Source organism: Leucoraja erinacea, chromosome 32, assembly GCF_028641065.1.
Source record: "Leucoraja erinacea ecotype New England chromosome 32, Leri_hhj_1, whole genome shotgun sequence".
Classification (NCBI taxonomy): domain Eukaryota; kingdom Metazoa; phylum Chordata; class Chondrichthyes; order Rajiformes; family Rajidae; genus Leucoraja; species Leucoraja erinaceus.
Window position 1 is genome coordinate 706,562 of NC_073408.1, and position 13,348 is coordinate 719,909.

Sequence of the window (13,348 nt, forward strand, 5' to 3'; positions counted from 1 at the left end):
GTTTAAATGTGTTTTAATAGTTTTGAATTCTTTGACCATCAGTGGCAATTATAACTGTTGAAGGCCTTTGATTGCAGAGAGCTGTGAGAGGGCATGGACCTTATCAGTGGTCAGGGTCTCGGAGGCAGGCCGGACCAGACTACCTGGTTAGAAACATAGGTGCAGGAGTAGGCCATTCGGCCCTTCGAGCCAGAAGGAGGATGCGGAGGAGGGGAAGGAAACTGGGTGTGAGTGCAGGGGTGGGGGTGGAGTGGAAAGAAAGGATGTGTGTGAGAGGGCCTGGGCAGATTTACAAAGGCCCCCAGATCATTTCTGACACTTCGATTTGCTTCATCACCCACAGCTGGAGATCAAAAGGAGCTTTAATAGCAACTGAGTGAACAGGAAACCCAGAGGATTGGGTGGAACATTTGTTTCCCAATAAACTAGAAATCATTTGTTATTGACGTCAATGGAGAGAATGAAACTGGGTGTGGTGTGAATCTAACATCACTTGATCTAATCGGGTTTCTTGATAAGTGAGAAAGCTAGATAAAATATATCAATAACTTGGTGCCATTGCAAAAAAGTCCCCATGATGACACCGACATTTATCTGCAGTGATTGGGAGTGTAACTTGTCAGAATAGTGGCTGGGATTGGGGCCCTACCTCAGGGGAGAGGCGATGAAGAACACGGCAACAAAACAGATCATGCTAGATTGGCCACTGCCATTGGTACCGGCCAGCAATCCACTCCTCACACAGTAGGGACAATTTACAGACCTACAAACCTGCACATCTTGGGGGTGTGGGAGGAAACGGGTGCACCTGGTGGTCACATGCCGTCACAGGGAGAACGTGCAAACTCCACACAGACAGCAGCTGAGGTCAGAATTGAACCGGGTCTCTGTTGCTGTGAGGCAGCAGCTCTGCCACCTGCACCACTGTGCTGTAAAATAAGTACATGTTGTGGAAACAATTCATATAGAAATGATACGGCTCAGTAATCATCACTGACATTTACATTGCTTTTCTAGGGCAGTAGTGAATGCTCCAGTACAACCTGTGGAATCACAAGTAAGTCCATTTTACTGACAAACACATACTGGAAACGGTTTCAGTAGTCAGGTTACGACTGATTGCAGTCTCTGTGCATGTGGTAGTGGGGATTTTACTAGATGCCAGAGTTAGGCACAAACTGCCAGGAATTAGTAACATACTTAATCTATACCAGAATAGTTGAGTTATCTTGACCATGGTCTTGCATGACCAGAGTCGTGGTGAAATTGGCACAATTCCAACATAAACTGTGAATGTCGTCAAGTTATTTAGTTGTGGGGACATGGTGTTGGTCTACACATGATGTTACACCGGCATCCCTAGTAATTACTGGAGGTCCGTCATCTGGGTTTTGCACTATTATTGTTTGGTTATTATGTATACATGTGTGCGTGTATATATGTATATATGTGTGTGTATGTATATGTATGTATGTATATGTGCGTATGTGTATATAATTGTACACACACACTGAATTTTTTTCTTGTTATTATATTGTTTACAGAGTATTATGTTTACATATTCTGTTGTGCTGCTGCAAGTAAGAATTTTATTGTTTTATCTGGGATATATGACAATAATACACCCCTTCTGACAATATATGGTCAGTCTGAAGAGTCCCGACCCAAAATGTCCCCTAACCACTTCTCCACAGATGCTGCCTGACCCACTGAGTTACTCCAGCACTCTGTGAAATGTCCCCTATCCATGTTCTCCACAGATGCTGCCTGACCCGCTGAGTTACTCCAGCACTCTGTGAAACGTCACCTATCCATGTTGTCCACAGATGCTGCCTGACCCGCTGAGTTACTCCAGCACTCTGTGTCCATTTTTGGCCAGGACTTTCCCTTTTCCTGTAGTCCAATGGTCATTGCAGCTGGGATCAGACAGTTCAACAACGAGCCAATATTAAATTGAAACTGAGTATATATTTTCCATCACATTAACCTCAGCACAATGTGTAACTGAGCTGTAATTGAAGGGGTGAAATTAAATAATAAACTGAAGGAGCAGCATTCCAGATCTTGGGAATCTTAATGTTTCTGAATCCCGAGTCAGTGTTATTTCAGTTGGAACTAGCAGTTTGGGGACGTGTAGCTTTTATAGCGACAGTGTTATTTCCACCAGAATTAGCGGAAAAATAAATGTATAACATTTTAAGATGCTTTTTAAAAGATTATTTTAAGATTTATGATTTCACTGCTCAGTGTGATAACTGTGCCCCAGATTTGCAGAGTAGCCTGATCTTGGCTAGGCATGTAACTGTGTTAGTGTGGTGATGTGTACTCTGACTGGGAAGTTAGATGGATACATAATTAGGACATGCACTATCCTACAGGTTAATAGCAAGTTATTGTACTTCAATCAATTAAACTTTCATTTCTTTTTTCTTTCACCTTGCACCTCAGGACGACACTACATACTACACAATACAGACAATCGATCAGGACTTTGTATGCTCCACTGTGCAAAGATGCAACATAATACAGACTTGCGATCAACCTCCTGTATATAGTGAATTATCACGGCACTGCCCAGCAGAGTGAAGATTCATTACAAGGCTTCTAGTTCTTCAGTCTGAACAATCGCAGGTAAGTACCTTCCTGTACATTACACTAGACATCTGCTCAGGCTGTATGTCGATACAGGTCCACCACTGATCTTCTGGCAACTGGTGGTCCCGACCCCCCTGTAATCCAGACATAATCGCCCCACGGAATTTCCCCCCTAACATGAGGTGCCCAGGATAGGTGGGGTGTCAGGGGTTATGGGGAGAAGGCAGGAGAATGGCGTTGATGAATTTGCCCCCCCTGCAGCCGGGGCTCTGGAACTCCGGCCTGTCTGGAGCCGGTAGATCCGTTCCCATAGCCGACCTCCGAGGCCGACCTTGTGGGCCCGTATCTTAATCACCCCCCCCCACAAAGCTCTTGACCTCTGGTGGTCCACCAAAACGGATAATGCAACAAGGCTGTGGAACCAAGGATGGTGGACATGAGGAACATTGTACATGGGAAACTGTCACAAACTCGCCCCCCCCCACAAACCTCCCCCCCCCCCACTGTGACCCCCCCCCCCCCCACTGACCCCCCCCCCCCACTGCCCCCCCCCCATTGTGAACAACCCCCTCCCCCACTGCCGTCTTGAGCAGGCTATCATTGATGAATCAATGGGTTAGTGGGGAGGGTGTACAACCAAGGGGACAGGAGACGTGATGTGGGAGGTGGTCTGTCAGCGCAGGGAGGTGCCCATCCCCAGCACCCGGTCTTGCCCACTCACACTGTTCTCTCCTGCCTGACCGTCACCCTGTAGTGAGCAGCTCTACAGTGGAGGGCACAGAGTTCACAGCTCAGTAGCACCCAGGAGTCTTTCTGGCCTGAAGCATTGACTCTATTTCCCTTTCCACAGATGCTGACTGACCTGCTGAAAATCTTCACAACCAACAGTTGTCCTTTGTGTTCAATTGCTTATATATTATAATATAGGAGGAGTCCATTTGGCCCATCTGACCAATGTCATCATCTCCTGCCCCTCCTGCCAAACTCCTGCAACATATTGGCTCACATTGGCCCATCAACCTATTCCGCCACATTACTAAGGGATAGGGAACAGTGAAACCTTTAACCTATTATCATATATTTGCCATGTAGGATGAAACCGGACGTCTCTAAAGCTTGGAAAGATTTGGAGGCACCCAGATTTAAAGGGGACCGAGAGACAGGTTTTGGTGTGGTGGGCAAATGGAATGAGTTACCAGAGGAGGTGGTGGAGACAATGTCTAAAGGTCATTTGAACAGATATATGGACAGGGGAGGTATCGGGGGATTCCAGCCAAACAAAGGCAAATAGGATGAGCTTGGGAAGCCACGCTACTCACTATGCATGCGTTGTTCTGTGCTGAACAAGTCTACGATTCTAGAGAGTCCAGGTGAACCCACACCGGGGGAATGAGCTAATTGCCAGAGACAGCACCTGAGGGGAAACATGAAGCACAAACTGATGCATCACCCTATGACTGTCCAGTAGCATCATGTCATCATACTCCGCCTGCCTGCATTGGAATACAAGTGACCCACATAGGAATGTTTGAACTTTCATTAATTATGCAAAAGTAATTCAATAAAATGCAAGTTTCCAATCTAAAAAGTCAATTTTCTCTCCGTGTAAAAGCAAAGTCTACCTGTCAAATGCATCTTTAACATTGTGAGCCTCGTCCAAGATATTCCAATCAATTCAGAAAGAAACAAAGAATCTCCTGTATTGAGTTATTTTAAATGTTAGTGGTAATGAGCAACTGAGGATGAAGAAGGTGCTGCTGGTGAGTGCTGGAAGATTCACACTGTAGTGACCACTACATACACATCACCAGTGGGTCACACGGACATTGTACCTTATTCCTTCTAATACAAGGGCACGGTGGCACACTCCAAGTGCAGCCACTGGTGTAGAGAATGTGGTAGCACGTGACATTAATGTCAACACCAGTGACACACTGGTGAGGTGGGCACTAGCGTGAAACCTGCATTCACTGATGGGGCCAGTGTGGCACAGGATGGGCGGGTGGATAGACGAATGAAACTGGGTGGACGTGTGGCAGAGTGGGCAGGGCTTTGGTGAATGACCTGTGTCATTACTCTCAGCTGAGCAGCAGGGCAAGTGTACGTTGACTGTTTGGGCACCAGCAATCATCTGGTAGGAACAAGGAACTGGAGATGCTGGTTTACCAAGGAAAGGCACAAAATGCTGGAGTTACTCAGACACAGTCTGAAGAAGGGTTCCAACCAGAAACATCACCTATCCATTTTCTCCAGGGATGCTGCTTGACCTGCTGAGTTACTACAACATTTTGTGTATTTTCTACAAGTAGATGGTATGCAATTTGAACATCTAGCTGGAAAATATTCAGTCTCTTTTGTAAAGAAATTGCCTTTGAGCATTGGCCTTAGTTATTTTGTACAAAGAAGAATCGAGTCCTGATATTGCTAACCATGAGGAACACCGTATCCTCATCAAACAAGTGGGAATGTAAAATGTGAAAGGGAGCTCTAAAACCAACCTTGCTCCTGTTAATCCGACTGCTAATTGCCAACACACAAACAGTATTTGTAACACATGCGGACTTCACCTTTCCACCTCCAAATCTATTTGTTTTCTCCAGAGACAGGATGTGATTGTGGGGTCAGGCTTTGATACATAGAGCTGGCTGTTATTTCTCTTTAACTTTGTGAGAACTGTGACAACTCTGACCACACCGACTACTTGAACCGTTGAGTGTCATGGCTGACAGGAAGGCTTGTTGGCCCAGTAAACCTGTATCAGTGCTTTGAAACAGCTATTCAATCACACCTCCTGCTGCCATTCTTTCCTCAGGAACCTGTCGATGTTGGGTACAGGCTTCAAGTAAACCACAAACTGACAAATGGCAGACAAGGCCATTGTAACTAACGATTATAAGTATTGACGCAAAGCTTAAGTAAAGGGTTGTCATTAGAGAAACGAAGCAACAATAATTGTAAATATTAGTAAAGTAATGCAAGCATTTATATACACCGTACATAACTTGTATATATTGTGCAGTCAGTGGGTGGAGGGATTGAGGGGCTGTGGTGGTGGATGGGAGGCTTAAGCAGGGGAGCTGCGTTGTTCTGGGTGACCTTTGTGAGCGTTATTTACACCTGACTTGTCCAGGCATACAGAGACTATTCCATTATGTTCCTGTCACCTTGACCTCGGTAATGGTGGAGATCTCAGTGGATTATGTGTGGCACGGTGGTGCAGCGTGGAGAGCTGCTTCCTCACAGCGCTGGGGACCCGGGTTTGATCCTGGAGATGGATCGCTGTCTGTACGGAGTTTTATGTTCTCCCTGGGACCTGCGTTGGTGTCCTCTGGGTGCTCTGGTTTCCTCCCACACTCCAACACTACAGGTTTGTAGGTAAATTAGTTTGGTATGAATGTAAATTGTCCCTAGTGTGTAGGATAGTGTTAGTGTGCAGGGATCGCTGGTTGGAGCAAACTCGGTGGGCTGGATAGACTGGATAGACTCGGCTTGTACACGCTAAAGACTAGATAGACTCGGCTTGTACTCGCTAGAATTTAGAAGATTGAGGGAGGATCTTATAAAAACTTACAAAATTCTTAAGGGGTTGGATAGGCTAGATGCAGGAAGATTATTCCCGATGTTGGGGAAGTCCAGAACTAGGGGTCACAGTTTAAGGATAAGAGGGAAGTCTTTTAGGACTGAGATGAGAAAATCATTTTTTACACAGAGAGTGGTGAATCTGTGGAATTCTCTGCCACAGATGGTAGTTGAGGCCAGTTCATTGGCTATATTTAAGAGGGAGTTAGATGTGGCCCTTGTGGCTAAAGGGATCAGGGGGTACGGAGAGAAGGCAGGAATAGGATACTGAGTTGGATGATCAGCCATGATCATATTGAATGGCGGTGCAGGCTCGAAGGGCCGAATGGCCTCTACTCCTGCACCGATTGCCTATGTTTCTATGTTTCTGCGTTGTATCTCTAAACACTAAAAACATCAAGTGAGGTATATAGGTATAAATCATCAGGCAGGTAAAGTTCCACAACAGGCTCAGCTACATTGCTACAACTATCAGCTTACTGAACCAGCCCACACAGCCCACATCCTACTTTCTACTAATCACTAAAGTATTCCTTTCTATATAATCTTTCTCTTTATGGTCTTACAGAATTCTATATATAATTTATGTTTTGGTGCATTTTTCTGAGTCAATGTGGCTGCAAGGTTTTCATTGTACCTGCATTAGAGTTAGGGTCAGAGTCAGGGTGCTTCACCATACCTGTGCAGATGTCAATAAACTCAACTTGACCTAGTTGTGTCATTGTCAAACTTGTTTTTGCCAGGTTGGCTCACCAGAATTCGCCAGCAGAGGGGGTCTGGAGATGGAGAGACATAAAGGAATAGAGATGAACTGTGTCGGAAGGAACTGCAGATGCTGGTTTACACCAAAGATAGACACAGCATTTGGAGTAACAGTGCATCAGGCAGCATCTCTGGAGAAAAGGAATAGGTGATGTTTAGGGTCGGAATCCTTCTTCACACCCTGCTGCATATCTACCCTGCACTCAATGCAGAGTAATGTGGATGCTATCATCAAGCAACATGGCAGATTGGCACACTGGTAGAATTGCTTCCTCACAGCGCCAGAGACCCGGGTTCAATCCTGACTAAATATAAAAATATGAAATAAATATGAAATATGAAAATCCTGCAATTAAATATGAAACATGTACTTAAGTAGTTCTCCATAAAACTGCAATGCAAATGTTCTAGAAACATGGATAAAATATTTCTGTTTTGATAGTCCAGGCTGGTCTTTCACAAATCAACAATTCTTGCATACAATTCAGGAATCACATTTTAATGCAATTTTCTATATTCCGCAATAGGAAGATACATGTACAGATCAGTCACTACAAGTTAACTATTGTATACAAGTTAATAGGTCAAGTAGCAATTACCTTTTTAAGGATGTATATTGTCCAATAGGCTACATGCTTGTAAAGTCTGAAGAAGGGTCCCGACCCAAAATGTCGTGTGTCCATTCCCTCTATAGAAACTCCCCGGCCCGCTGAGTTCCTCCAGCACTTTGTATTTTATTCAAAACTCCTTCTTTGTTTTACAAACACTTTTTGTGACGATGTTAAAAGTTTGGGCACATTATAACTGTGAAACTTCACTTGTGCTGAGATGTTTAATCCAATATTTCCTGACAGCAGTTTTGAATGTAGTTTAGGTTTATCAAATATTAAATCACAAATTATTCTCTGGTACAATTCCATCTTTCACCAGGAGTACCTGGAAAGTGATTGAAAATAGGAGTGGGCTGATATCCACCTCATTATCACAAATGCTGAAACCATCGGCAAAATTCCAACAGGGATATGCAAAGCAGCAAGAGCCACAGGGCATATGTTTACAGTGAAAGGTGAAACATGTAAATTAAACATGTATGTAAAAGGTGAATGTAAAATTAAAATGGAAATTAATCCAAGGGACAACAGAGACAACAGTAGGTAAATCAAATAACCGGTTGAGACATACAATAACAATGTTTAAAAGACTTTCGGACGGTGCATGGATAGGAAAGGTTTGGAGGGTTATAGGCCAAATGGAGCTAGTGGAGATGGGGCATGTTGGTGGGCATTGCATGAGCATTAGTCTGGTACTCTGTGACTCTAATCTGAAAAAGAGAGGAAATTGCAGGCTTATTGTAGTGTTTTGCTCCACAGTAGACAATGCTCATTAAATAAAATAAATATGATTACATAGAGCCAATTTCAGCATGATCCCAATAATTCTTTACCAATGATTAAGCAGTGCTACCTTCATGTCCTATCCAATCACTGTTCAATAAATCTTCCAGACCCCTGGGCGGTGAGATTAAGCCCCAGGCCTGTGCCTCTCCACACCACAGTTTAACCCAAATCTGTCAATCTATAGATATTTTATTGAACATAACTGGCATTTTCCTCAGCTACCCAAACTTCTTCTATTCTCTGAGTGTAAAAGGGTTTCCAACTTCATTTTCAAAAGACATTGTCCTAACTTTTAGATTATATCTTATCCTCCCAACTCCCCCCAATAATAGAAATAACTTATCTTTGCAGTGTCTCCCCGCCCCCGGGTTGCAGCCGGTACGGGGACCAGGTGCAGTGAAGGGCCGCGCCGGGTAGGTCCGGGAGCGGGGAGACAGCGCGCCGGGTACCCTTGGCCTCTCCCTCCCTCTCCCTCCCACGGAACTGTTGAGAGCTTGCTGTGGGCCGGATAAAATGGCCTGTTTGGTAGTTTGGAGACCCCTGAATTACAGCATTCAGTCCATCACATTGAATGGTGGTGCTAGCTCGAAGGGCCAAATGGCCTAATCCTGCACCTATTGTCTATTGTCTATTGTCTATCAATTACTCCACAGCAGATCCAAAAAACAATACTCAGCCATGGAGAATATTGGAAACTATTGATTCACAGCCATTGTTTCTTCCCAAGATCACGAGAGTCACCATGCTTACTCTCGATAATCAGATTCTAAATCTCCAAATATTATTTTCTCAGAGAAATCTATTTAACTTGTATTTGAATGAATGAACATTGAGAGATTCAACAATTTATTTGGGGGAAATTACCCACTCATCACTAAATCAACATGGGCTCAGGTGATGTGGATCAATCTATTCTATATTATATGATTCCAGCAGTGACTATTTAGCACAACAGAGAGGAAACAAAGTTCAAGACTATTTTCAGACTTCCTCTAAAGGGTGACTATTGTTCTGATCCTTTTAATCTACGTTCGGTACGTATTTAGGGATTGTTTAAATTGAACTCTAACAATGGGTTTTTTTCCCCACTGGGCGATGAACATTCTGTGTCCCATACCACACACGCTGAGCATTAAACACGTTGTTTAACTGGAAACCATTGCTCTAAATTCAAAACATGTTATTATTATTTGCTAATATAAAAATTGCAAGCTTTTGTTTGAACTATGGTAGATTTCCCGTGAAGAAACAGAGTGAAGCAAGTGGAGTAACAGCAAAGCGTGGACTCACTATAATCCAATCTAACATTTTGCAAATACACCATGAAATCCGAATGGCATTTGGGCAGGCACCTCTGCTCTACCCCTCTCAGTGAAGGTCTTAGCATCCAACAGAAGCATCATGCTATTCTTGCACTGTAAAACAATAGCAGAGTCTTCAGTGAAATAACAATTAAAGTCAATAACAATTTAAAACCCAGTTTTATATAAAATATATTCCTTCAGTTAACTTTGATGTAGAGCTACACCTGAAACATTAATCCTTGCATTTTCACGCGCATTTTAAATAATTACTGATTTAATGAAAATATGGTGAGGTCATCATTCACAGCTCATGTTCCCAGCAGAGAGCATGACACAGCGAGAATCTTTCATGAAGCTTCATTAGTGAACTGGAAGTTGTAGGAGTTATGAATCTAGCATGCTGCTACCATGGCCTCAATATCCCCCACACACAACATGATAAGCAGTGACCCGACACTTCCCCTCTCATCCCAATGCTATGCTGCTTGGTTGGTTAACTAGTTGGTGTGAGTTATCTATAATGGCGGTATGGGAATATGGGTGGAGTGGATGGGCAGGTGAGAGAGATTAGGTCCCAGGGCATCATTCCTGCATGTTGATTCCCTCTCTCCTTCGTCTACTTACACTCCTCGGGAGAGTTCAATTGCAACTGATCATTCATCGTTCACTCGCACAGCACTAAATGTATTTGTGCCACCTGAACATCCTTGGTCTCCACAGACATTCCCTTTCTTCTTTCCACCCCTCGTCCTCTTTGCAAGTAAAAACATGTTTACATTCTCACTTTTGCAATTCTGAAGAAAATAGAATTAACCCGAAACATTATTCCATAGATTTATCCCAATTCACTCAGAATCTCATTGTTTCCTGTTTTTATTTCAGATTTCCAGCATCAACAAATGTAACGTTTACATTGTGTTGCTTGGTGCTTGAAACTGTTGGCCTTGTCATGTGTTAAACTGGGTACATTTTGCAAACCCCTTTAATAACCAAAAATTCATAGGACCAATAATAATGGATAATTGAAGGCTCTGGGCCCATATTTGCTGGAGGTTAGAAGCAACGCTATTAGAGCAAGCCTTCTATGATCTTTGGTTAGAAGCATGAGGGAGAGTCTCATTGAAACCTACCAAATAATGAAAGGCCTGTATAGAGTGGATGTGGAGAGGATGTTTTCAGTAATGGGAGAGTCTAGGACCAGAGGGAACAGACCTTTAGAATGACAGAGGAGGAATTTCTTTCGTCACAGGGTGATGAATCTGTGGAATGTATTGTCACAGACAGATGTGGAGGCCAATTATTTGGCATTGTTAAAGCGGAGTTGACAGGTTCTTGATTACTAAGGATGTCAAAGGTTATGGAGAGAAGGCAAGAGAATGGGGTGGAGAGGGAAAGATAGATCAGCCATGCTTGAATGGAGGAGCAGACACGATGGGCCGAATGATCTAATTCTACTCCTATGTCTTATGATCTTATGAATAAGCACTTCACACCATTGAATACGTTGCACCATTCAAATAGATGGTGGTTGATGACAATTAAATGTATTTACCTGCTGTGGTTCCATATCCCTTAACACCCTTGCCCAACTAAACTAAAGATGTACCCTACCCTAATGAAATTAAGTGCTAGGTAAGACAGTAAATGCTGGTTACCTGATCTGGTGAAATGACTACACTCAAAATAACGCCATCATCCTCCTCTACACTATCAGGAGATGGCACAAAGATTGGTTCCGATGGAAAGTAGCCTTTTTCTTTCCAGATCTGTGGAGAGAAAAAAATTCAAGCAATGATGATGTCCGTTAAGTGACCTTGATTCATAAACCTCAGCCAAACCTCTTCACAATAATAAAGAAAACATTGATGTTTTGTCAAAGACAAAGAGATATTTATATTACAACATTTACAAAGGGCTTTAGAACTAGTTAATCACCTGATATACTCAGGAGAAGAGGTGGGGGGGGGGGGGGGGGATTTTGGTTGGGAGTGGTGGGGGGGAGGGTTTACAGAATTTACTCATGAAACCCTTAAACATCCATAGATTTAAAGAATGAGTTCTAGAAATGACAAGTTACAAGGCAAAGCCAATAGCCAGCCACTGGGGTCAACATATGGTTAGCAAGGACTAAATGTGTAGCTAAGTACAATAGTATAGGATAGGATGAAGGCAAGAACGATTTTGTTGAACTGAAGTTAACAGAATTTAGTTTAATTTATTGTCACGTGTATTGAGGTACAGTGCAAACCTTTTGTTGCGTGCTAACCAGTCAGCGGGAAGACATTTGGAAAGACCAATCAAGAGATTATTGGGAGGAGAAATCTCAAAATGATAATGGACTATCAGAAGGTTTTGGCAGCAGTTTGGTGATACTAAAGGAACCAGTATGAGTAATGTTCAGATGGAAGACAGGATACCTGAAGAGGAAGATATGGAATTGGAGGAGATAGTGGACCGATAGACAATGATTAGAAAGTAACAATGTTATATTGCCTTGGAATCCTGCAATGATCAAAAAGATTGGAATTTAAAAAATTCAGAAGATTGGGATTGTAAACAAAACCATTATTACAGAGAAACACAAAGTGCTGGAGACTTCTCCAATAATGGATATAGATAAGCTAGGTGAGTGGGCAACAACTTGGCAGATGAAATTTAATACTAATAAATGTGAAGTCATTCACTTTGTGAAAAAAAATGATAGGGCAAGTTATTTTCTAAATGAGGAGGAGCTGCGTTGTAATGCAACGCAAAGGGATCTAGGGGTATTAGTACATGAATCACTGAAAGTTAGTATGCAGGTGCAGCAAGCAATCAGGAAGGCCAATGGAGTTTTGGCCTTTATTGCTAGGGGGATTGAGTATAAAAACACGGAGGTCTTGCTGCAGCTGTACACAGTATTAGTGAGACCACATTTGGAATACTGTGTACAGTTCTGGGGTCCATACTTAAGAAAGGATGTACTAGCCCTGGAGGCAGTGCAGCGAAGGTTTACAAGATTAATTCCTGCAATGAGGGGATTGACATATTAGGAAAGGTTAAGTAGGCTGGAACTCTACTCTTTGGAGTTTAGAAGAATGAGAGGCGATCTCATTGAAACATATAAGATCGTGAGGGGCCTTGATCGGGTGGATGCACCGAGGATGTTCCCAATGATCGGGGAAACTAGAACTAGGGGACATAGTTGCAGAATAAGGGGGGGCTCTTTTAAAACTGAGATGAGGAAGAACTTCTTCACCCAGAGGGTGGTTAATTTATGGAATTCACTGCCCCAGGGAGCAGTGGAAGCAGAAACTTTAAATATATTTAAGACTAAAATAGATGGTTTTTTAGCTGCCAAGGGGATAAGGGGCTACGGGGAGAGGGCAGGGATATGGACCTAGGTATGGTTAGTATAGTAAGACCTGAGTGATCTCCTGGACAAGTGTCGATCGCCTAGATTGGGGTCGGAGAGGAATTTCCCGGATTTTTTTCCCGAATTGGACCTGGGTTTTTATCCGGTTTTTTGCCTCCCCCAGGAGATCACGAGGTTCTTGGGGTGGAGAGGGGTGATAGCGGTATAAAGGGGAGGGTAGTGTCTTGTGTTCTGTGTCTTGTGTCTACTGTTTGTGGGTAAGTGTGTCTGTTTAGTGTTCAGCCATGAGCGAATGGCGGTGCGGGCTCGATGGACCTGGTGGTCTGCTCTCGCACCTACTTTCTATGTTTCTATGT

General features: G+C 43.3%; 1 protein-coding gene and 1 long non-coding RNA gene across 5 annotated transcripts in view; one reads left to right on the forward strand and one right to left on the reverse strand.

The window, feature by feature from the left end:
- Nucleotides 1–986: 986 nt before the first annotated feature.
- LOC129712239 (uncharacterized) lies at nt 987–4,105 on the forward strand. The gene is made up of 3 exons (XR_008726016.1): nt 987–1,057; nt 2,449–2,631; nt 3,446–4,105. It is a non-coding gene; the product is annotated as an uncharacterized LOC129712239 (long non-coding RNA).
- A 3,284-nt stretch (nt 4,106–7,389) lies between these two features.
- Nucleotides 7,390–13,348, reverse strand: part of LOC129712237 (carotenoid-cleaving dioxygenase, mitochondrial-like) — a 28,582-nt gene continuing 22,623 nt past the window's right edge. For 3 of the 4 annotated variants that reach the window (XM_055660505.1, XM_055660507.1, XM_055660506.1), the window contains exons 11-12: nt 11,293–11,403; nt 7,390–9,748 (exon numbers count right to left, since the gene is read on the reverse strand). In XM_055660505.1, the coding sequence (XP_055516480.1) occupies nt 9,635–9,748; nt 11,293–11,403 (225 nt within the window). In that variant the 3' untranslated portion in view covers nt 7,390–9,634. The remainder of the gene's footprint in view (nt 9,749–11,292; nt 11,404–13,348) is intronic. The other variant, XM_055660504.1, reaches the window with a different exon arrangement.